The sequence below is a fragment of the Penicillium crustosum genome (assembly GCF_028827405.1).
Source record: "Penicillium crustosum strain IBT 35664 chromosome Unknown utg000004l_segment0_segment0, whole genome shotgun sequence".
Taxonomy (NCBI): domain Eukaryota; kingdom Fungi; phylum Ascomycota; class Eurotiomycetes; order Eurotiales; family Aspergillaceae; genus Penicillium; species Penicillium crustosum.
In genome coordinates this window covers 2,472,588-2,496,454 of record NW_026623125.1, presented here as the reverse complement: position 1 = coordinate 2,496,454, position 23,867 = coordinate 2,472,588, and the positions used below count along the sequence as shown (strand labels likewise).

The following is a 23,867-nucleotide window of genomic DNA, read 5'->3' as shown; positions in this document are numbered from 1 at the left end:
CATAGCCTGTTTATCTACATGTAACCATATTGCAAGCCTTTGAGATTTAAATTTATCTATATTGCATCAGGTATAGCTAGACCTTTGGTAACAATAGTAACGCAGTCGGGTAATGTAGTCAAATCCGCTTAAGCAAAGGGCCACGCACACAATGATTACTCGATTCTTCTTTTCTTTCCTCTCTTTACCCCTGAAAAAGGTTGTACATAGTTCTGACATGGAAGTATATACCGGGGGTCAATGCCGATGTGGGACAAGAGTGGACAGCCATATTTGAGTTTGCGGGGAGAATGTTCCCCGGGCCACCATATGTGATATGCTCGCATATTAGATAATGTAACCGCTCCAACCGGTTGAAAACCCAACTCTACTATAGGGAGGTGTTTCCCCCAGTATAATTGATTGTCTCGGAGGCCATACTCAATCAGAGGTCCGCAGGTTTCCCAATATGCGGGGACGGGTCTATATTGTTGGGGCCTGGGTGCCTCAGGATGACTCTCGGCTTTAGAATACTCTGTAGGTAGCAGCCTACTGAGCCTTGGACCACTGCCTACTAAGCGGTCAGTATGTGCTTACTTATCTGAGTTCTGGTCGACAATTAGAGGTCGGCACGAATAACGAAAGCCGAAGACGCCCACCCCCATATCCCCGGGGATACCGGGGGTATACAAGGCCGCATCCCCGCTATTCCGTCGGGGAGGAAACAAACTGCAGATCATCCTCATATTACGACAGATATTCATGCAAACTCTACCAATGGGGTAAGGGAAGAGCCAATATCGACATGGGGGGTAAACACATTCTCTAGCCGAGAGGTGGATGTGATCATGGCGGTAATGGCTTTCTGACAGAGCAATTGACTGACAGCATTGTCAGGAACGGAGTCGAACAACAGTTCGGGGAGCGAAGACTTCATTTAATCGCCTGGGCCAGGTCCGCGTGCAGGAAACGATAAGCATTCGGGCTAGACCACGAATTAACCTGCGTGCTTGCCCTCGAAATGAGTTCTAAATGTCTATATTAAATGCCTGAGTCGTGAGAACACCAATTAAGTATTCTCATTCCTGCATTTGTCCCCTCCCCAGAGGGGGAACTGGTGCCGGCTGTTGCCCGGACCTTCCACGGATCCTTCCCCAGATCCTTCCCTGAAGGTTCTTTTCCCATCTCTTTCCCCATCTCTTTCTCCATCTCTTTCTCCATCTCTTTCCCCATCTCTTTCCCCATATCTTTCCCCATATATTTCTTGAATCTGCCTCCTCATCATACACAGTTTAATTTGCCAGTCTATTCCCTACTATAATTCCTGAAAACATGACGCATCATCATATCCAGCTTATTCCAACCCCAACCAATGATCCGAAAGATCCCTTACGCTGGCCGTTTGGCCTCAAGGTCGCAGCCATCGTGGTCACATCTCTGCACAACTTTGTCTCCAACATGGGAGGGTCTGGCATCTCTGTTGCCATCCCCCTCCTCATGGAGGAGTTTCACAAGTCCCAGTCTGAGGCAACCCAAGTTCTGACTGTATGTTCCCCACTTCTTTTGACACTAAGGAAAGAAACCAGAGGCCTGATGGGTGAACACCAATATCTATAGTTTCACTTCCTCTTTCTCGGCATTGGAAACATCTTTTGGGTACCAATTGCTATGAAATTTGGCAAACGCGCCTCCCTCCTTTCGTCAATGGCAATGCAGGCAGGGATGTTGGCCTGGAGCGCAGCGACAACATCATTCGATGGCCTAATCGCTGCCAGATGCTTGCTGGGGTTTGCTGCCGCAGCCGGTGAGGTGAATATAACCAAAGCCAGTCATTCTACGCAGAACTAACTGATGTCCTCGTCTTCTCCAGAGCATAGTTCCCGAAATCGTGGCCGACACTACCTTTGTTCACCAGCGTGGAGCCATGATGTCCATGTGAGTGCTTAATCAGTTCCATACGATAACTAAGACTCTTAACAAAATCATGACCGCCATTTAGTTATGTTGTGCTCATCTCTGGGGGAAGTGCAGTCGGTCCACTCATTGCCGGCTTCATGACCACATTGACTGCCGACACGTGGCGCTCCTTTCTATGGCTCTGCTGTGGCCTGGCGATATTCAATCTGATATTGATCTTATTTTTGTTTCCTGAATCCAACTTCGCCCGCCACGAGCGCGACTTGACCACCAATCAGCTGGAGACGTTGCAGAACCAGACAATGTTTAAGGAAGGCCAGCCTGAGGAGGACTTTTGTGAGGACACAAAATCTCTGAGCTCAACATCAGATAATTACACCATCTACACTCCCTCCGCATGGGAGATCTTGCCACCAGTCTCGTACGACTGCGATGTTAATCTCCTGAATGCCATGATAGACCCGCTCAAGCTCCTGATCCGCCCGTCTGTATTGTGGGGGGTCTTCACTTATGCCATTATACTGAGCCCTCAGGTAATCCTGATGTGAGATGGCCCAGAAATACTTATGAGACAATAATCCCATTCTGACCTTTCTTATCTGTGCATAGCTTTACCATGTCCAATCTCCTCCTAGCTCCTCCCTACCTCTTCTCGACAGAATCTGTGGGCTTGATGCAGGTTGCAGCGATAATTGGTTTTGTGGTTGCTTGCTATGGTGGTGGCAGTCTGTCCGATATAATCACTGGGTACATCGTTCGCCACTCCTCCACCCAAAACATCTGGCCCGAGCAGCGCCTGATCTCTCTCATTCCCGGCATGGCCTTTGGCCCTGCTGGATGCATTCTACTTGCTTTTGCTTGTGGCAACCAGCTACACTGGAGCGCTATCGCCGTTGGCTTTGGGCTAGTCTCTTTCGGGTCGGTCTACACGCCTAACATTGCCATCACATATATTGTTCACCGCAATCCAAGAGACGCGGCCAAATCTCTTGTCTTGATCAACGTATTCAAAAATCTGATCGCATTCATCTTCCTATATGTGGCGGTCGAATGGGCCAACCAAAGCGGTTATGTTCAGGTTTACATGATCATGTTCATGCTGAATGTCCTGGTCCTTATTTCTGCCGTGCCATTGTATTTCTTCGATGCCAAGAAACGACGGAATGTGGAAGACTACTAAATCGTGCTGATTCTAGTGGCCTCACGGTTTGGCTCGCTGGCATCATGAGGATTTCGATGAAGATTTTAATAGAATTAGCAAGTGTTTGATGAAGTGTTACAAACTGTGACTGTGCTACTTGCATCACTTTCTCAACTTGCTTTGCTGTCACTCTAATAAAGCTTTGCGGCCCAATATTTTCGTCTAAAATGCAGCAGGAAAATATAGAAGGCAGTAGAAATCATAGAGGGGCATGGTTTTGATGTCGCTGGAGTACAAATACACACAACAATGATTGATGGCTGTCAAATACTATGGTTGCAATACCTAGTTGATATAGGGTTGGAATACCCGAATGTCGGTAGACATCGGCAGTAAATCATCCTATACAAAAGTCCACGGGTGCATATTACAGTTAGTCATCATCTCCGCACACCTGGGCAGATTGTCAGATAATGCGGTTTTGTCATTTGAGTCAGTTAGAGAATTATATACCCTGAGGTTACCCATACATTGTCGTATAGGCAGATCTCTGTCAATCTAGCTTACTCAGTTCGTCCAATCCTCTGGGCACTCTGATCGTACTCTGTAAGCAAATCAGATCGCTTATATAATGATCTGTGCGCAGCTCAGAGTGTTCAGAGGCGTGCTCAATTTTACTCTGAGATCAAAAAGCGGCAAGAGGTGAGCACTAAAGCGGAAAGGGAAAGGTCTCAAGTGCCAGGTATTATCCGGTAGATATGTAAAAATACATACTCAGACAAGATGGATCTCATGAAGGACCACCGGAAACAACTTGAAGCGGAATCCAAGGCACAGACCACCTATGTCAAGAGAAGACGGCTGCAAACATACTGTTTTTGTAGAGCCATCCCACTGTCAAATTTGATTCTTGTGTTGGAAAAAAAAAAGAATCAAAGATAGATTATGTATAGAAGGGAGAGAAAAGTTTCATCTAGATCAGAACAAATGGAATGTACCAAAAATTAATTGCCCAGAAAAACTCTCAGCTCTAGAACAGGCTGAACGCAGAATTGCTGTGTTAGTAGCCCTGGGTGTATGTTGTATGGATAGCATAGGCAAAGATCATCTATGCTGTCTAAATTCATACACTACAAATGCAGTTTTGAACGACGCGAGTTTAGTGTAAAAGTTATGAGGATGCCATTCTATTTGACGTTAGAGCTTATACAAATACGCTATTGTTGATACCATTCCATTTCCCCCTCTTTTCCTGATGATCAAAAAGAACCATTGACCATGACCAAATTAGAAATACAAAAGCCGAAAACGCCGTCATTATTGGGTTTGCATAAGTGACACAGTGTGCTGTGGTCATTGGGGATCTCAGCCAGGTACCTCCTGCACATTGGGAGGGGTATGGGGGACTGGCTTTTCATCTTCCTCAATAGAGAGGCTGCCATACCCGGTGTCGTTGCTGGCCGATCGTCCCCGACGCAGAAGGGGTCTTTGCGCAGGATAATCAACTAGATCTTGATCGGCGTCGCTTTGAGACGACTGTGATTCTCCCCTGCGCCGACGGGTCCTGCGTTTCTTAGACAGAGCCCTGTCAGGCGCAGTGTGAACAAAGTCATCAACATTGATGCCTGCGTTTTCGCAAACTGCTGTGCATGAATTGACGATAACTTCCACAAGAGTAGATGAAAAGCCGTAGAAAGCCGGAGTGTAGGCATTTCGGGCCCAATAAATAAGTTCTGCTGACACCCGCCCGAGATTGGGGATGTCGCGGGGGCAGATGGAGAGCTTGTGAGTCGACCGGGGCTTTTCTTCAGCTTCATCGTCTGCGGAGGAGGCAGCCTCTGAGGTTGGAGTCGAAGGGGATGATGAATCGGATGACGCGATATAATCCACGTCAGAGGCAAGGAGGTGTAGGAGGTGATAGACAGACGAAAACCCAATGAGAGAAAGCTCGATTGGATCGATCGGAAGCTGATTGAACCAAGTGATGGCCTTTTGAACGGTGAAAGACGCAGGTAATGAGGAGGTGCCACCTGTAGATCGTTCGGTGATAATGGCGGCGATCATAGCACAACGCACGGCAATGGAGATTTCGTCCCGCACAGAAACGGGCAGCGAGGAATCAAGAAAGTTGGATGAGTGGCTCTGACTTCCCTTTCTCTTCTCTTTCGGTAGTGCGGCAAGAACTGCCCCGACATGTTCAATGCGGTTTTGTTCAAAGAATACGGCTTTCATAACGAGTGCTCGAGTGTGCGCGGCGGAAAGTACCGGCGCCACATCAAGAGACATACGAATCTTCTCTTTGAATGCATCACGACTTGCCTTGGACACCGGGCCCTTCTCGCTTGCTTCGAAATAATTGAGAAGAGCGGTTTGCAAAAGGTGACTGGACCACCAAGCCGCAAGTGCATCTTGGGAACATTGGATGGCCGGGTCCTCGTCCACAACATCAAGCAGCACTTCGTCGTCGCCAGTACCTTCTTGAGTTGGTCGGTTCCATGTCAGATTCACAGCACGTTGAATGATATTATCAATCATGACATCTTCACAATCCAGTTTGATCAAGGCAGCAAGATGAGGGGGAAGCTGATCAGGGTGACCATCAGGGAGCGCGGCATTGATTTCTCGAGCCACACCCCACTGGAATCTGGCAAGAGCTCGCGCAATGTCGTTTGACACATGGAACGACCAGGAGCCTGCCTCTCCGACGTTCCACAAAAGAATGCGGACATGCAAGGCCTTGATTATCATTCTTGTGGGAGTGCAGGGGAGTGTGCCGGCAGCGAAGATAGTGAGCACAAGGCGGCTCTTGCTGATCTCGGCATCCCCACCGGTGAGTTGAGCATCAATTGCGATATCCCAAGTCTTGACTCGCCCTTTCTCATCCTCTTCGGTGATTCCGGTGGCCCATGAGTACAGTTTCCATCCCATAAGGCATCGTAAGACGTATTCGAAGCATCTCGAAGTAACGACATACCACTCTCTGAAGAATCTATGACGTGGAACACCGGCCCGTTGCATGCTAGTTAGCCAAGCCTGCCGGCGGAAATCACTAGATGTAAGAGGTGCAGGCGGGCCCTCAGAAGCTGATTTGGATGGGCCACGTCGCGTGATGGGCTGCGCATTGAACAAGTAGACAAAAACAATGAAGGCACTACCAACGACCAGCGTTGCTAGCATGAGGAAATGAGAAAATGCACGAGCCTGCCACGAGTACCAGAACTGCTTCAGGTAGAATTCCGAGTGTGCCAGTGTAGGTGTTTGGAAACGGCCGAGGAGGCTGATAGGGAGTGCAAACAGGCCCTTCGCCTCGGACTCAGAATCGTCAGAGCCCATACCTTCAAGAACCATCAGACCGGCAAGAGCACCCAGCATATACTTGTTGGGCATCCTTGAACGTCGAGTGGAGGTATCTTCCCTCGCATATTGCGGTTGATGAGATGAGGATGACGACGAGGGGTATTTGATATAGGATTCGGCAAAGATTCCTTGCTTTGCAGTCTCAGCTCGCATACGTTTCCACGCATCGGGAACCGGAAGGAGGCCTTCTGGTGGGTTCTGAGAGGTGGGTGAACCGTCGCTGGGCCCCTCTTCTACCTGGGAAAACACACTAGGTGAGTTACCGGAGCCCGAGTCCGTCGAGGCGTAGTTGCTAGGAGAGGACACAGATGCCGAGGATGTGGCGGCCTGATCTGCTGCTTTATCAGCCTGGCGGAGCCGGTTCTTCAAATCAGTGTTTTCGTCTTCCAAACGTTGGTTACGAATTTCCAAATGCTTGATGTACTCCGTCGCTTTCGACAAAATGGACGCTTTGTTGAGTTTGTTCGCAGCATTTGCTGCCTCCGCTTCGTCGTCATCATCAGGTGAGCCTCCATTCGGATTCTTGGTCGACCGAAGGCTGGGAACACTGTTGCGAAGTTCGGCGATTTTATCGTTCAAGTTGGCGCGATACCGCTTCTCGATGACGTTGTGAGCCCGCTTTTTGGCGGGCATTTTCTTTCCCGGTTGCACTGGTCCAGTCACGGTGGTGGCGTCGTCATCGCTGCCCGTCTTTCGCTTCCGGCTTGTCCCAACACTTGAGATTGGAGACACCAGACCTAAATGTTGTTGCTGGCTGGTGTGGCAGTTTTGTCCAGGCAGGCTTTGGGTGTATCCAAGGTTGTTCCCGGCATTGGGCTCGGATGGAATTTCCATCAAGCCAAGCGGAAGATTAGGCGAGAAGTCTTTGTAGTTCAAATGACTCGGTGAGCTCATATCTGTGTGCGGGGAAATAGATGGTAGATCTATAGATGAAGACATTGGCTTTTGATCTCCTTCCGAGAACATTGGCTCATCCCATCGCATCCATTGGGTCCAATCTTGGTTCACATTTTCTCCGGTTGCATGTGTGAACAGATGACCATTTCCTCGCGCCTCATCCGTATCAGTAGTCCGTGAAGAAAAAAGCTGAAAATCATTCTCCATATTGGGACCGGACATTTTGGCTAGTATTCCACGCTTGGATCCTCGACCAATGCCCGAGGCAGTCTAAGTCCGAATGATGTATTGGGCACGCACTCTAGGTGGTTGGCACTAAAGAACACGTTAGTTCCAGTAATAGAAGAAAAGTCACTGCTTCTTTAAAAGAGCAGAATTCAGCTGCCTGCACAGCCATCTTGGAGGCAAGGCAGGCAGCTAGGCCGATACAGGCTAGCGGCGATCCAATGACAGCGGTAAGGAGATAGATGATACTGACTGGGTTCAACTTCAAATGTAATGCTCGAACTCAAATGAATGAAGTTTAACAGACGTGAATGTACTCTGTGCTTTCTGCAATGTGAGATGTAAAGACTGAGTTGCGAAGAGGGGAATGTGAGAGTCAGTCACGGGTGGTGCTAGGCGATTGGAGGAGCAAAAAGCAGGGGTGTGTGAGATACCCACTAAAACAGACTTGGTGCAATCACCTAGGCCCAAGGAACTAGGTGGGTTCTAAACCCGCTGTGCATAGATGATCTCTGAGCGATAAAGGGAAGGTGGATCACTTGGGTAGGCCTTGAGAATACAGGAAACGACGTAATGGGAAGAGACAGCCCTGGAGATACAAGCTATTGCTTTGAACTGAGATTGAGCTTCCAGTCTCCATGCATGAAGATCAGGGGAGGTTGTATGGACCGAAATACACTAGGCAGCCAAATGGGGAAGAAATCTCGTCGTATGATCGCGGCTGGCGGTACTTCCGGCTCGCCGGTCACCCCTGACGGTATCCTGGCTGTTAATTATGCTGACTCATGACTATTTGAGTGTGTAATACGGTAATTAATGTTTCATGACAGTAATCAATGGCCAATGCTCATTGGCCTTAACTGTCCCCACTCTGTTTCTTTGCCCTGCCTCATGTGATTTCCAACCTTGGAAGCTTTTTCAACTTCTTTACAACCCCTTCTCTGCTCTGTTATATCTCTATGTCTCCTTTCTGAACATACAATATTAGTTTGTTGAAACGGAGTCAACCAAATTTTCTCTCTTTTTCGCACTCTGATTATCTTGACACGTCATCGCGTGAGGTCTTGGCGCCCCGCAGGTAGACGACGGAAAAAAATGGGCGTGTTATGATCTTATCTGATCGCGCTAGTATCCACTCCTGCCTCACCGGTAGCACCGGAACCTACCTGCACAGGCAGAGGAACGGCGCAAGAGGCGAATGGGATCAATGGTGATCTAGAATCCGGTGTTGCAGACCGCATTGATTTTACATTAACAGAATGACTCGGGCTCTCGCGACTAATTTTTGACAGGCATTCTGAATAAACTTTTCCATTCGACGATTCGGACAACAACCACCATGCGTCATGATCCTCTAGCTTCTTGAAGCTCCACTCACTTCCAATCGGGCTGCTTTCGGCTGGGACTCGGCAGTATTATCCATTTTTATCCACTTGAAAAAAAAGCCGGACTATGCACTCAATCTTATCTGATGGCACTACGACCCGACATATTCCTCTTAATCATCCCCATCAACTGCGTCACCGACTTCTTCCTCAAATCACCATCCGCTTCGTATGTAGCACCAGGCTTGAACCTCTCCAACGCATTCTCCGCCCCGGTTGGCGCACCATACCAAGCTACCGCGTATTCGGCTAATGCGGTGGACATACAGCTCCCGAGGTCACCAACTACATTTAGGCTAGTGGGAGGCTATTCGTTGAGGCCAATAACGGGCTGGTGTGGAGCCTAGATCGGGCTGTGCAGGCCTGAGCGTTAAGACTCCATTGGCGAGGTCATTTAGGTAAATTTTGGGTTTCCGCCTATGTAGCCCGTTCGTGCATCCTTACCCTTTGTAGGGAGCATATTCGTGCCTTATGTGTCTGCTTTGCCTTGGTCTCGGCGTCTACAAGATGATCTTCTTGCACTAGACGTGTAAGCTCATCAGTGGGACCCTATTAGTGTCGGTGGGAGCCATAGCAGCTTCTCCGGAAGGGCCTGGCTTGATAGTTGGAGTTGCATTTTCAACATTTTGTGTTTCTACACTTTGGTCAACAACGACATTTCTAGTTGGCCTCGCTCGCGCTGTAGATTGTGTATCAGGCGGGGAAAGATAAGGAAAGAAGTCTGCATCGGCGTCCAGGCCGATGATCAGACCACCAAGGTCCTAGGCCGGGTGCCAGTTCATTTAAATACCGTAAATACCCCCAATATCATATAGCGAGTACCCTGGGATTTGCTACTGCTATTCGTCTCACCCAAAGTGCAACATAGAATTTGTTATTCGAGTCAAACAATCTCTTTTTTTCGATTTATTTATTAAATATGGATCGATGCTTTGTGAACTCCTAGCAAACTCCTAGCAAAGTGCTTTATGATAACGTGCGTTGGTACACACATTATACTGACCAAATTGAAACCCAAAAACGGACTACCGAAATTGAAGTGGTCTCGACAAGGAAACACGGTGCTCAAAATTTAGTGCTGCAGGCACGGTCAGTAACGTGAGTCTACAGTGTGTCCAAGGAGCCGGTTCGACCTACCGAGATGTCTTCCCATTTCTCCCAGCCACGTCCACGGACTTGGGCCAGTTCTTCATCTGTCAGCTGTTTGCCGGTAGTGAAGTATCCCGATTGGATCTTGGCATCGATCTCAACCCTTGAATCACTAGGGATCATCTCATCGGGGATAGGAATACGCTCGATAATCTTGATGCCAGAGTCCACGATGGCGTCATGCTTCATGTTCGACATTGACAGCATGCGATCGATTTTCGTGATGCCGAGCCAGTGCAGAATATCGGGCATAAGAGCCTGGAAGCGCATCTACAGTGGAGGCAGTCAGTATATGCGAGCCACGTTAAATGATCAGGATCCTTACATCGCGGACACCGGCAATATTCTCTGTCCGAGTGAAATACTTATCGGCGGTGTCACCCCCACGCTTGCGCGCATTGTACACAAGATACTTAATCACTTCTCCAAGGGCTCGACCTTCTTTGCGGAAGTAGATGACCACACCACTGCCGCCGTTCTGTGCCTCTCGGATTGCTTCGCGAATACCGAACGCCAAGTATGGTCGACAGGTACAGATATCTGACTGGAAGACATCACTGCCATTACACTCATCGTGGACACGCAGAGCCAGCTTGACATTCTCGTCCGCGATCCGCTCTGGTGGGCCGAAGATGTATACGGTAAGGCCTCCGATTGGCGGCAGGAAGGTTTTCAGATCAGGCCGAGTGATAAGCTCGGGATAGCTCCCACCGGTATGCTCGAACAAAGTGCGACGAAGAGTGCCTTCGTCAACACCAAATCTTTCTGCTACACCAGGTAGATACCAGACAGGCTCGGCTGCTACCTTAGTGACGCGGACCTCACCAGATGAATCAACAAGAATAGACCCGTCCACCTCGAGCAGGCCATTCTTCACATCATCGGCAATCTCCGCAAGTTTCATGTTAGCGCGAGTGACCGCCATAGTTGGACGGATATCCCAGCCAGCCTCCAGCTCTGCCTTGAACTGGTTGACAATATCATGGCCGTAAGGATCCATAGAGACGATCTTTTTCTTATCCGCCCAGGCAGGCTGCGGGGGAAATTGAAAGTCGGCTCAGAATTACGGAAGTCCGGTCGGAAATCCGCATCCAAATCACCAGCGGCAATAGCTAGGGCATTATAGATGCTGTAACTGCCACCGTGGGCGCCGATGGCATTGCGGCGCTTAACGAGGTTCCCACTGCGGGATACAACTACCGGACCCCGGGATTTGGCGTCGGGAGCGCCCCACTCAAGGGGGACGGGTTCGATGCCGCTCTGGCCTGGGTAAGTGGTCAACTATACTTGACATCAGCATCATACAAGAGTTGAAGTCAGAGATATCTGATCTTCCTTACGATAATATGGTTGCTGTATCGGGTATTGGGGTCGGTGGGGGAGCTGTTGGAGATGGTTCCGTTGATACGGGCAAGACAGTGGCAATGGGTTCTGTTTTCAACATGATTGCTTAGAGAAGAGAGTGATTTAGAGTGATGAAGCAAATATATGAAGATAGTTTACAACAGAAAAGAAGAATGGAAGGGGGCAAGAGCACTTTGAGGAGGGGAAGTACAGCGTCACCATGTGACTTCCCTATCTTTCCAAGGTTCTCCTCACGTTATCTGAGGGGCTTATCTGCAGGTTTTTGTACAATCAGGGGGGGATATCTCATAGATCGTATTATGTTAGTTCCTTGGCTTTGATCATCGTATGTAGAGTATAGAAAGAGCGGTATACATCTATTCTAAAGCTTTCCCCGGCTTCTATAGCAGATCCACCCACCGGTTTCCACCGGAGTACTCCGGAGTTCTTCGGAGTTCAATCTAACTGGTCGGAGTAGCGAACACCGAAACTCCCTGAATTGCATTTTGCCTTGGGGGAAACACTACCATGAAGCCCAGAATCTGTATTTCCCCATGAGGTAAATGATTTGTGTGCTTATTTTAATGCCACCCGCTAACTACATATACCCACGGCAGTACCTCGCGTCGTCGGAATGGCAAGCCAGCCTCCTGCGAGCCATGTCGCAAAGACAAAGTCCGTTGCGACCATGCATTACCTGTCTGTACTCGCTGTAGAGATCGTGGGATTTCCACACGATGTTACTATCACCCCGCTCCCCTGACGAGGGTCAAGGGTCGCCGTATCTTCCCATTGGCAGAGGGAGTTCCCTTTGATCGACCTCCATCAGCAAGGTGTGTCAATTATAAATTCACTTTTTGTTTTTGTTTTTGTTTTGTTTCATTTTCGAGTCTACATCATCGAGTTGCCAGTGGTCAATTACCACCCCAATGCACTTTCGTAGCTATATCCATATGTATACATATCGGGCTCTTATGATTGCTGTTTCGCAGGAACCCTCATTCAAGCGAGACATCGCTCAACCCTGACACGTCAAATTCGGGACAAGAGATCTCTCCTAGGCACATAGCCCGTACCCAACCATTGCTTTCTGGGTATTTCGGCCCAACGAGCTTCGTATCCCCCTAACCGAGGATGTTGACTTGGGCTCGGAAGGTCATGTTCTGGGTCTGGAGGTCGAATCCGCCCAGAGAGTCTTGCCACCGTACTGGGTCCACAAGATCTCCGAAGTTCTATTAACACTCAACGATTTTGAGAAAGTCGAAGCCCTGATCCGCGAGTATTATGCACTGAGCCAAAGCGCGATTATAGCGGCACCATTCGTGCTCAACAGCCTTGGTCCGGTTGGGTCTATGTGCAAAGAGAGCATAGCAGACCATAATCTTGCTGATTTCACATCTTCACTAACAGTGAACATAATACAAAACACATCTGAGATTTTTGAGGTTCCGTCTACGACACAAGGGCGAGATTTCCACACGCTATTCACGGGCCGAGCAATCCGCCTTGAAATTATTGGGCTTCTCTGCGCTCTCGCTGGTCGGGCAAGATATCTAGGGCTTGCTAGTAACAGGTTCGATGAGGACCAAACTTCGCGATCTCAATATGCGCGTAAGATGCTTGCAGCCAGCGATGCCGCACTGCACATTTGCAAAATCCTCACGCCACTCAATGACCTGACAATATGGCTGTTACATGAGATTCTCCTGTTGTCGGATCTAGTACATGGCGACTCAAGTTTGTTCAGCCCAATCCATCCGCCATCTTGCCTTTCCTAACACATTCTAGGCCCCGCCTGTTGGAAGCGACTAGGTGAGCTTTCCACTGACATCTTCGCACTTGGTCTCCACCGTGACTCCAAGACCTCGAGCGATGTGCCCGAGTTCCTCTTAGAGTCGCGCAGACGTCAGTTCGCTGCGGCTTATCAGCTTGACAAAAGCATTGCCACATTCTTAGGTCGACCGCCAAGAATACCATGGCGATACGCCGATTGTCGCATGCCCCTTGATATCAGCGATGAGGCACTCGCCACCGATAATATGGTATTGAATAACTCGCACGACTACCTTGACGAGAATGGCTGGAGCCGCAACGGAGTAGTCCAGCGGTCATCATGGATACGAGCGCGGTTCATCATCAGCACATTTCGGGATGAGATTCTCGAGGTCTCTTTACAGAACGTGACACCGGAGATGGAAACTATGCTCAAGTACATCATCACATTATTTCTACTTTACGTTCAGCAGCTGATACCATACAGAAATATCTCTCAGCGATGTCATCTAGCATGGGATTCGCTTCCCAATTGGTTACGCTACAGCCCACAATGTTGGGATCAAAACTTACATGTAGCAGTATGCCTCATGATGATTATTTCATATCTGGCATATCTGTACAACGACTTCCTCATTCAACGGCTCATCGCTGGGAAGAGTAACCCGCGCGGAAACACAGCACTGCTGTCTGTGAGCGCTGACATACTATCAACGGTCCTGACCTTAGGCATGCAACGCGAACAAATGGTCGATCTCCGGCCAGATTTTGCGTGGACGGTATGTACGATCAAAAAGAAACATGATTCTATTCATTCTAACACCAAGTGAATGAAAGGTTCTGCTCTACGGCTTCCCCAGCGCCAGTCTACTCATCAAAGCCCTGCAGCACCAAAAGCGTACAGGCGAGCCATTCCTCTACGAAGGGTCGAGATCGGCACTTATCCGCAATTTAAGTGTCTTCATTTCGCACCTTGAAACTATCGTTCGGCCGGATAACGCCAACTACGCTTTATTTCAACGGGCCAGTCAACTGTTCTCTAGGATCATTGATGAGATTCTGGAGCCCCAGTCAATTCTTCCGGACTCGAATCTTGGGGACACTTCTGCTTTTGAATTTGATCCGATGATTGAAGTTGACGGCCTGGATTTGTTCAATAACATGGATTTTGGGGTTGCATTTAATCAGTGGTTGTTTTAAGGAGACTTTCTGGGTTGTGGTAGTTTCATGTATATAGTCGCGATAGAAGGGCTTGGGTATTCGAATCAGGCTGCAGGCCGGCTTCGTCAATTTGCCTCCGTTAAAGAGGTACTCATAACCGTTATGGGTGTGGTAGAATCCACCAGAATACATATAACAAAACAGGTACCTAGACCACGCCATCAATGATCTCATCACAGACATCACTTCACCCTATAAGAGATGCACTCAAGCCCTCTCGGTCTTTCCCATTGCCACCGCAATGGGCTGGACTGTGTACCCCATTATTCACTAGGGGTGGAGTAGGATACCCCCGCAGAGAATAAAACAGAGGTAGTATGCTGGGAGCATCTCCATGAGATACGGGGTAGTGGCAGTGGTAGCAGTGTGCAGTAGTGTGTAGCAGGTCCTCCAAAAATTGCACAGGAAGATATACTCTTGGAATCTTTGCACTATTTGATTTTGTCTTTCCATTCCCAACAAAAGCCCACGGAACTGTAGGTGGGGTCTAAGTTGCTTAGGCAATGGTGACTGTGTCGATAGTCGAGTGAACGATATGCTCTGCGTGCTTCATCCTCGCGTCGATTGTTACGTTGACATTATTGCTAAAAGCTCCATGAACTGAACAGAAAGGTGGTTCCATGGCAGGCTGAGGAAGATGCGAGAAAACACAGATTAACAGGTGCCGAAAGAACGACCCACAGGAAGAATTCATAGTGACACGAAAGGAAGAAAAGAACCTACAAACAGTTTGAAATAAAAAAGAGATGGTGTTTCTTTCCCTTGAGTAGCAATTGACTTCATTAATTTGAAGCCAGCTGCTTCTTTTAGCATGCCTAGCCAATGCAGCCCAGGAGAAATGAAATGGGCCGCAGGGGCAACCATGCGCGTAAGTAGGTATCTAATTTCCCTCAGCCCCAGTGGCCCGCAAAAAAGAAAAGAAGAGATTTCGTCACTCTTCAAGGCATGGAATGTGAAATGATTGTTTTTCAAATCAGAAAGTTGTGATTAAGAAAAGGGATCAATGTATCTTAGTTGGTCCGGACAAAGTCGGCCTGAGCTCGGGTATTCTTGATCGTTTTCTTGATCATTTCCTCCACTTCATCCCAGTCGCTGGTATCAATGCGGTCGATGACGCACTGGAAGTGCTCTTGGATCTTACGAAGCATCTCCCACTCATTGCGGTTGGAAACAAAGGAGATTGCCACGCCAATACGACCGAAGCGGCCAGTACGACCGATACGGTGCAGATAGGTCTGGTAGTCTGGAGTGTTGGTGCGCTGACCGGAAGCGTATTCCTCGGGAATATCCTGAAGGCGAGAAAGGTTGGTTTGGAACATGAAAGGGGATGAATAATGAACTCACGTAGTTTACAACCAAGGAAACTGTGGAGACATCGATTCCACGAGCAAGAACGTTGGTTGTGATAAGAACCTTAGCCTCACCGCTGCGGAAGGAATCAATCACCGCGTCACGCTGGGATCCCTCAACACCACCAGTCAACGAGGCGACAGTGTGACCCTCAGCAACCATACGCTTCTCGATCTCGACAGCAGAGGCACGGGTCTATACGGAGATTAGCAATACTCCAGCCTAAATCCTAGATGGTACTTACTCGGACGAAAATGATTGAGGATCCGACAGTGAGCAGGCCATAGAGCTGGACGAGGTTTTGATACTTCTCTTCATCAGTGCTGCAATCCATGTAGAGTTGTTTGATGCCATCAACAGTTAACTCTTCGTGTTGGAGGGTAATCTCGTTTGCGGCAGGAGCAAACTTGTTCGCGTAGCGGTAGACGTGAGCGGGGAAAGTTGCTGAAAACAGGACGATTTGGACAGTTCGGGGAATCATCCTACCCAGGGGGAACTATTAGCTGAAAGCTTTTTGAGTGTTGGGGGTTTAAGAGTACTTACGCCTTGGCCCGGATGCACTGATCTCCCAGACCTTGCTGGTCAAGCATGTTATCCGCCTCGTCCAGGACAAGCACTTTCAAGCCAGTAGGGTTCATGATACGCTTCTTGATCATATCTTGAACAGTGCCAGGTGTGCCAACCACAACTGAGCAATCCATCTTCGACGGGCGAGCATTGGAATCGGCAGGAACAGCAGTGCCGATGACGAGACCTTCAAGGAACTGACCCATAACCTGAATCACACCAACAATCTGGCGAGCCAATTCACGGGTAGGAGCAAGGATTAGAGCTTGAGGGGTCATCTGCAACTGCTCTGTTGAGAGATCGAGACGACTGAGGATGTTGAGGACGAAGGCCGCAGTTTTGCCGGTACCGGATTGCGACTGGCCAACCAAATTCTTCGGGGGGTTGCTCATCAATAGGGGGAGAGCGCGCTCCTGCACCTTGGATGGCTTGCGGAAGTTCATGGTCGAGAGACCTTTCAGAATGCGCGCATCTCTGGATTGTTAATCAAGTCAGCTATGAGACGCTCCTTTGCACCTATCCATGATTAGCACTTACAGGCCCAGATCTTCAAAGCTCTTGACTGAGAACAGAGGGTTGTTGGGGTCCGCTTGCAAGTCGCTCAATTTCACCGCAACAGTGTAGTCGGGCTCCTCGAGAACTGCCGAGCCTTGCGCGGGGGCAGAGGCGCCATCCTCTTTGGGAGCGGCGGAGACATTGGAGGAATCTGTAAAGTGAAAGAAAAAAAAACATTAGCTATCAGCCGGGATGTCGCGCGTTTCCCGGTCGTGTGGACTGGAGGAATCAGCGACGGTGGCGTGGTTTCGTTTCGTACCGGTGGGCTTCGACTCGTCAGGTTTGGTGACACGGTCAGCCAAGGAACCCCCCCGCAGGGGTAGTCTCTGGATTTTCAGACATGGTGCAAAAGTCTGGTGGGTATCTCAGAAAACCAGAAAGAGTTGGAGAAGGAAGGTGGAGGGGTTGGTCGTGGGGTAAAGAAAAGTTCGAAATGGAATTGAATTAGATGGCTGAGTCCACGATTGAGAGTTAAGATGGAGCCTATCGATGAGATTAGGAGATGGAGAATATTAAAAGGCCCAAGCAAGAGAAGAGCAATAGCCAAAACGGAAGCAATAGCTCTCTTTCTGGATGGAAAGAACAAAAACAGATGACGCCGAAGGATGTGAACTAGTCCCAATTGAGTCAAAGTGAAATAAATGTATTGGTATTGTAATTATCATAATAAATGACCCAAGTCGCATATTGATCACCAGCAACGTGTATGTTTGGTACTGTCACAGGAACCGGCCTTCTCCCCGCCTTGGCCATTGAGCTCATTCTTCCTGTCTGAATGGCCTCAATAGCCCATTGAACATTACCTGATTGGAGATATTGAATAATTTGATCGATATCAAGACAAGTGGCTCATTCACGAGAGCGCTGACACCAGGCAACCCCGTCTCATTGTTCGGTCTTCCATTCCCGCGTCATCCTATGCGCGTCTGCCTTGGGATCTCAATCTAGCCATGGCGGCCGCAGACGTAGCTCCCCAATTCGGAGCAGAGTTAAAGGTACCTCTACTGGAAGGTGATGGTCGCAGATTCATAACTAACTGGGTTAATTTATCTAGGATTCCTTCAAACCGGTCAACAGTTGGGTATGGTCCCGACATCGTTTCCCCGCAGTCAACCCGTCAGATTACCCTATACGCTTGAAGTGGAGCTAATGCAAACATGTTGCACAGGTATCAAATGGGATATCATGGGTAGACGAAATACAACAATTCTACCGCGAGCGTAGTGCCATTGAGAAGGAATACGCAGCCAAGTTAACGGCCCTGTGCAAAAAGTACTATGATCGCAAGTCGAAGAAGATCAGCCCCTTGAGTGTAGGCGACACGCCCACCTTAACCCCCGGCTCCCTCGAAAGCGCATCGCTCACTACATGGACTACACAATTGAACGCCGTGGAATCTCACGCCGCCGAACGAGACAAATTTGCCTCAGAGTTGGTGGTGCAAGTGGCAGACCCTCTGAAACAAGCTGCCACCCAGTATGAAGAGATCCGCAAATGCCATGTTGAATATCATGGAAAGTTAGAGAAGGAACGTGAGGCGGCATATGGGGATCTCAAAAAAGCGAAGGGTAAATACGATGGCGCATGCCAGGAGGTTGAAGCTCGCAGAAAGAAAATGGAGTCCGCTTTCGATCATGGCAAGGCCAAAGCACAATCAGCATATCAACAGCAAATACTGGAGATGAACAACTATAAGGCATGGCTCCTTCAAATGAAACCCCCATGTTCTGGTGCTAACTTGCGGGTAGAACCTCTATCTCATCAGCATCAATGTGACAAATAAGCTCAAGGAGAAATTTTACCATGAATATGTCCCTGAGGTGATCGATGTAAGATGAAGCTGCCACTCCCCATATCTTGGATCAACAATGGTACTTATACTTCCGACCAGGGTTTACAAAACCTCAATGAAACACGAGTCGCAAAAATGAACGTGATGTGGTCGCTCGCCGCCCAACTTGAGAAATCATCTCTTTCAAATAGCACGGAGCACATAGCCAACCTTCTTGTCGAAATTCCTCGGAACAACCCGCGCCTGGACTCCTTGATGTTCCTCCAGCACAATGTGACTCAATCGCAGGAACCTGCAAACCTAGGATTTGAGCCGAGTCCAGTATGGCACGACGATGCTTCAATCATCGCCGACGAGGCAGCCAAGGTTTTCCTGCGCAACGTCCTGAGTAAAAGCAAAGCTCAAATCCGCGAACTACGAGTTGAGTCAGACCGGAAGAAGCGCGAGGTTGAAGGAGGCAAGAAGGTACGGGAAAATATTCAACAGGGCAAAGATAATCGAAACGAGTTGGATGTCGTGCGGTCCATTTTCTACACCCAAGAATCCTTGCACGAAGTTGATCGCAAGTGGGTTACAGCCGAGGTAGAAACAGCGACTATCATGGCAGTGGCTGGAGATTTGTCGTTGGGAGCCCAGAACCACAATTTCCGCAGTCAGACATTTAAGATCCCGACAAATTGTGATCTTTGCGGCGAGCGAATTTGGGGCCTATCCGCCAAGGGCTTTGATTGCCGGGACTGTGGTTACACGTGCCATAGTAAATGCCAAATGAAGGTGCCCGCAGAGTGCCCAGGCGAGCAAACCAAGGAAGACAAGAAGAAACTCAAGGTCTTGCGACAAGAACAGGCTGGTGCCATGCCTGTTGTGGATGTCGGCACCCCTACAGCTTCCACTGCCGCCCCGTCCCTGACGCGACAAAACACAATGAACTCTCTTAGCTCAGGATATGCGGCTAGTACGGCTCGGTCGGTATCGAATGTTACTGCTCAGCCCACACCCGAAAGCCCAGCAGAGGAGCCTCGAGCTCCCGTTGCAGAGACAAAGCCGGCTGCCGCTGCCACAAAGAGGAACCGGGTGCTAGCACCGCCTCCGACAGCATATGTGACTGCCCCTCCGCCGAGCGATTCTGGCATGGCCTCGAGATCCAAAGAGCCACGAGGTAAGATGCTGTACGCGTATCAAGCCACGGGCTCAGACGAGGTCAGCGTGGAGGATGGGGACGAAGTGGCGATCCTCCAACCAGATGGTACGTCCTCTTGTCTTACTATACACCCAATATTTATACTAACAATCACATAGATGGTTCTGGATGGCTGCGTGTGCGATCTGGAGCTAACGAAGGACTTGTTCCGGCCTCGTATGTCGAAGCTGCCCCAACACCATCTCCCATGCCATCCGCTAGTCCCAGTATGCCTGAGCGACCTGGGTCAACGTACTCAAATTCCTCCGCCTCCCTAGCGGGAAGCGCTGCGCCGAAGCGTGTCGGACCAGCCGTCGCACCCAGACGAGGAGCCAAGAAATTGCAATATGTCGAGGCATTGTACGAGTACGAAGCCCGCAGCGATATGGAGTGGAATATGGCAGAGGGTGACCGGTTTGTCCTCATCAACCGGGATAGTGGTGATGGATGGGCCGATGTGGAACGGGGTGGTGTTACGAAGAGCGTTCCAGCGAACTACATCCAGGAGGTGTAGGCTGGGACGTCTATATAGTACCCATTGGCCTGCGTACATTTTTCTAAGCGGTTGACGCTTGTTTGTTTGTGTGGCCTTGGAAGATCTAGGCCTGCTTTCTGTTGAATTTTTGTTCATTCTCCTGTATAGTCGGCGTCATCAGTGCCGTTCTCGTCATTATTTTACATCAGCAAGGAGCATTGGGGGCATTCGTGCTTGGCATCCATTCGGAGTCTCGGATAGAGCATAGGACACGTTGTTTCCATTGAATCCGCATGAAAGTTGGAACTGTTCCAGTTGTAGATAGCAGTGTAAATGCAGTAAAAGAGATCATCACAAACAGCACCCGAGCCCACGCTTCCTTTTCCGCTCTTCCATTTTGTATGTCCGTCTTCAACCTCAAATCCATAAAATCATAATCATCAATCATCTTGCGAGTTGTTAACCAGGTTCGCAGCCTGGACCCCTCCTGTTATTGTGACACAGGAGGAAATCCAGTATCCAAATGCTCAAACCCTGTCTCAGCCGACCACATATACCTAGACCAATCCTCGACATGAAACACTTCCTCCATAGCCGGCAACTCCAAATCCATATTTAGGTCGACCTCATTCAAATATCCCAAGTTATTATCGCCTAATTCCAGCGCAGGGTCCAGCGAGAAGTCAAAGGGATGCGCCCCTTCAAGCGGACTAACCATGGACAATGTCTGCGCAACCTGCGAACTCGAAACAGCCAGCGTAGAAGGCTGGAGAGAATATGCAGGATCAAACAAAGCAGCAGCTGTAACCTCAGCCTCCGAAGTAACGGGATATTCATACAGCGATCCCGGCGCAGAATGGGAAAGGGAGCCAGCCTGCTCTGCGCTGAGTCTCTGATTCGAGTCCAAACCAGACATAACTGACCCCGAGAAAGACACCGTGTGTCTGGACGGTTCAATCCTAGCCATCGAGCTCTCCGATCCCGACCAATCTCCTGCGCCAACCGCATCATGGTAGTTAGGAGTCTTCGCGGGCGAGGAAGCCGACGAGGCCGAGCAGGCCGATTTTGACCCGGACCTAGACTTTGACTTTGTCACAGCCGTTGAGAGAGGCATCCCACCCGCGGAACCCGAAATCGACCCGGACGGACCGGGACTTGGACGAGGGGCAATGGGAAGGAAACCGGTCGATGTATGCCGCGGATGGAGTCTTCCGTGGCTCGAGGCTTTCTAGAAAAAGAGCAAAAAACACCAATCAGCACCATGGCGTTTGCAATCTTTCTTCTTCCATATGTGCGAAGATATGGCTTTCCGGTTGGTTGTGTTTTGTGTTTGCGTTACTTTTGAAGGACATTTGAGCTCTGCGTCGCGTTTTGCGCGCGCATGCTCGATTGGAGATGTGCAGGGCGTTGCATTGCACACTGTACATGTTGCGAAAGGTCGGCCTTTGCGCTTGATGCGAATCAATGGACGATCTAGGTGTGGGTTTTTGTCAAGGTCAGTTTTTGGTTTTAAGAGCTTTGTGGATTATGTGTTAGAGCAATGGAGGTGTTGGAGAGTATGGTATTAGTATACCAGCGAGGTATGGGAAAGAAAAAGGGAAAAATGATAGCTAATTTAGGTACTAACCATGGTGTTTGCAGCTGGTCACACGGTGGCCCCGTATACAAGCTTCACACGCCCACTTTTGACCGTCGATAAGCATTCCTCGTTAAGATGAGAGGTCATAGTGGGAGGGAGGGGAGGAGCTTATATACCTTTTTCTTAAATCGCGTCCCGTGGTAAGGTAGTAAGGTAGGACTGAGGGGTCAACCGGGATACTGACAGCTATGATGACACAGGAACATTTTTTTTTTTTTTTCTTTTTTTTTTTTTTCCTTGTTATTACATTTTCTATTCGGAATAAGCATGTGTGTGTCGCTAGAAATCAACCCTATAATTCGACCAAGTAGTCACAGCCACAGGATCTACTAGGACTGGCTCGTGCATTCCGAGGGTTCTGTACTTTGCGGCTTTGTGGCTTCAGGGTTTTTTTCTTCTTATTTTGATGCATTTTGACTGGAGCTTGGGCCATAGTTTCATGCTACTATGCGGTACTTTTGTTGCGGACGTGGGTCTCCGACGGAATATATCAAAAAGGGTAAAACGGTCAGAAAGTACACAGTACGGAGTACATACATGTGTTAACTAGTTCCAGCTAGCTATATGTACCCCGTATACTCCGTACTATAGCTATGAGGGATTTTCGTAGCTCGGTTGGAGTTCATCCACACGATAAATTGGTAAATTGAAAGTCTCCAATTTCCCCAATGCTACCATGCCAGGTAGAAATGCCTCATACATTTGTTTTTTTTTAATCTACCTCTTTTTCTTTTCACGTGGATCTGAGCTAATACACGGAGGACCTAACATGATTTTTGGTAGATTTCACTAATCGAGCCCGTTCCACCATGGGGCTGGTGGAAATGGACACGCCAAGAGAGAGAAAGACCAGGGTCTGCATCTGGAGGTGGCTGTGCTGTTTTAGGGTATTTTCCCTCGTTTCCCATCGATGTTTCATATCGTCATCTCTGTCTCTGTGAATTATTTTGTCCATTCTGTCAATTTTGTCGATTATTCTCAATCTCCCGTCTTTTTCCCTTTCTCAATCAGACTCGAAGACTACAAAAAAAGAGAAAAATAAGCAAAAATAAAAATAAAAAAATAAAAAAACAAGCTCTCTCTCAGCTGTCAAGTCTCCGACCAATCATAATCTTCCCAAAACCAAATCTCAGGGCTCCGCATATGCGCCATTTTATATAAACCTGAGGCATTTTTCCTTTCCACTGGTTTTTCCTCAAAAGCGGGATCCTTCACTTGGGAATTCTGTCGCCTGGTCACACGGCACATTGTGCGTTGGCTCTTTTTCTTTCTGTGCCGAAAATCGCCTATCTCGTCTGAGGGAAAAAAAAAGGAATTTGCACTTAAGCATTCAAGGGGTAGCTTCCTCAGCATCTCTGATCTTTGATTCCAACCTTGGAAGTCAAGGCTTTGAGGCTATACTCTTCTTGGACATAGGGATAATGAGTGTCTTCCCACCGATATCTTCGGATGCATCTGTTGGCTAGGAAACAGTTCACAAATATTCGAATTCTCATAATCGATCTCCCAAATGTCTTGAAGGCAAGCACATTTCAAGTTCAGAGTTTGGCGAGTCTTGATTATCTCATACCAATGCCTGCGATTGCTCGTGTGACAATTGGAGCCTGTGTTAACTGGATCGCTGCAGGTTCGCATGTCAACAGAATATGATCCTAAGAGTCTCAAGAAGACTACCGCAAGGTGCGGACATGGCTATTTATACTAATATCCCAGCATTCCCCCTGGAATGAGCAATGTTATTTACATTGCAAGGATTGCATGGGATATGTGTGCGGGAAGAGCACCCCGTTCGCTGAGTTATATGGCTCATATCAATATCTTTCTCCCCCTGGTTGAGGTCGGATATTATATGGCGGTGATAATACCCTCATCGGGTCTTTCGTTTCACCGCATAGTTGCTACTAAAACCTAGTTACACCGA

General features: G+C 48.7%; 7 protein-coding genes across 7 annotated transcripts; 3 read left to right on the top strand and 4 right to left on the bottom strand.

Annotated features, from left to right (window-relative positions):
• Window positions 1–1,311: 1,311 nt before the first annotated feature.
• N7487_009980 (putative MFS transporter) lies at window positions 1,312–3,076 on the top strand (the record flags this gene model as incomplete). The annotated part of the gene is made up of 5 exons (XM_056877710.1): window positions 1,312–1,524; window positions 1,597–1,788; window positions 1,850–1,914; window positions 1,979–2,440; window positions 2,506–3,076. The coding sequence occupies 5 exons, from the start codon at window positions 1,312–1,314 to the stop codon at window positions 3,074–3,076; spliced, it is 1,503 nt and encodes a 500-aa protein (XP_056726290.1).
• A 1,326-nt stretch (window positions 3,077–4,402) lies between these two features.
• Window positions 4,403–7,513, bottom strand: N7487_009979 (uncharacterized protein; the record flags this gene model as incomplete). Its single annotated transcript, XM_056877709.1, has 1 exon — window positions 4,403–7,513. One exon carries the CDS (start codon window positions 7,511–7,513, stop codon window positions 4,403–4,405), a length of 3,111 nt encoding a protein of 1,036 aa, XP_056726289.1.
• A 1,909-nt stretch (window positions 7,514–9,422) lies between these two features.
• On the bottom strand, window positions 9,423–11,502 carry N7487_009978 (putative GTP cyclohydrolase II; the record flags this gene model as incomplete). Its single annotated transcript, XM_056877708.1, is given in 6 exon segments — window positions 9,423–9,662; window positions 9,754–9,795; window positions 10,039–10,320; window positions 10,376–11,106; window positions 11,118–11,308; window positions 11,391–11,502. 6 exon segments carry the CDS (start codon window positions 11,492–11,494, stop codon window positions 9,423–9,425), a joined length of 1,590 nt encoding a protein of 529 aa, XP_056726288.1. The 5' UTR covers window positions 11,495–11,502.
• A 446-nt stretch (window positions 11,503–11,948) lies between these two features.
• Window positions 11,949–14,367, top strand: N7487_009977 (uncharacterized protein; the record flags this gene model as incomplete). The annotated part of the gene is made up of 5 exons (XM_056877707.1): window positions 11,949–11,953; window positions 12,012–12,227; window positions 12,464–13,131; window positions 13,183–13,946; window positions 14,005–14,367. 5 exons carry the CDS (start codon window positions 11,949–11,951, stop codon window positions 14,365–14,367), a joined length of 2,016 nt encoding a protein of 671 aa, XP_056726287.1.
• Window positions 14,368–15,398: 1,031 nt separating this feature from the next.
• Window positions 15,399–17,622, bottom strand: dbp5 (ATP-dependent RNA helicase DBP5; the record flags this gene model as incomplete). The annotated part of the gene is made up of 7 exons (XM_056877706.1): window positions 15,399–15,677; window positions 15,733–15,933; window positions 15,983–16,220; window positions 16,282–16,779; window positions 16,843–17,011; window positions 17,120–17,186; window positions 17,536–17,622. 7 exons carry the CDS (start codon window positions 17,620–17,622, stop codon window positions 15,399–15,401), a joined length of 1,539 nt encoding a protein of 512 aa, XP_056726286.1.
• A 188-nt stretch (window positions 17,623–17,810) lies between these two features.
• On the top strand, window positions 17,811–20,346 carry N7487_009975 (putative actin polymerization protein Bzz1; the record flags this gene model as incomplete). The annotated part of the gene is made up of 6 exons (XM_056877705.1): window positions 17,811–17,855; window positions 17,915–17,941; window positions 18,029–18,556; window positions 18,609–18,689; window positions 18,752–19,898; window positions 19,952–20,346. 6 exons carry the CDS (start codon window positions 17,811–17,813, stop codon window positions 20,344–20,346), a joined length of 2,223 nt encoding a protein of 740 aa, XP_056726285.1.
• A 451-nt stretch (window positions 20,347–20,797) lies between these two features.
• N7487_009974 (uncharacterized protein) lies at window positions 20,798–21,223 on the bottom strand (the record flags this gene model as incomplete). The annotated part of the gene is made up of 1 exon (XM_056877704.1): window positions 20,798–21,223. One exon carries the CDS (start codon window positions 21,221–21,223, stop codon window positions 20,798–20,800), a length of 426 nt encoding a protein of 141 aa, XP_056726284.1.
• Window positions 21,224–23,867: the final 2,644 nt, after the last annotated feature.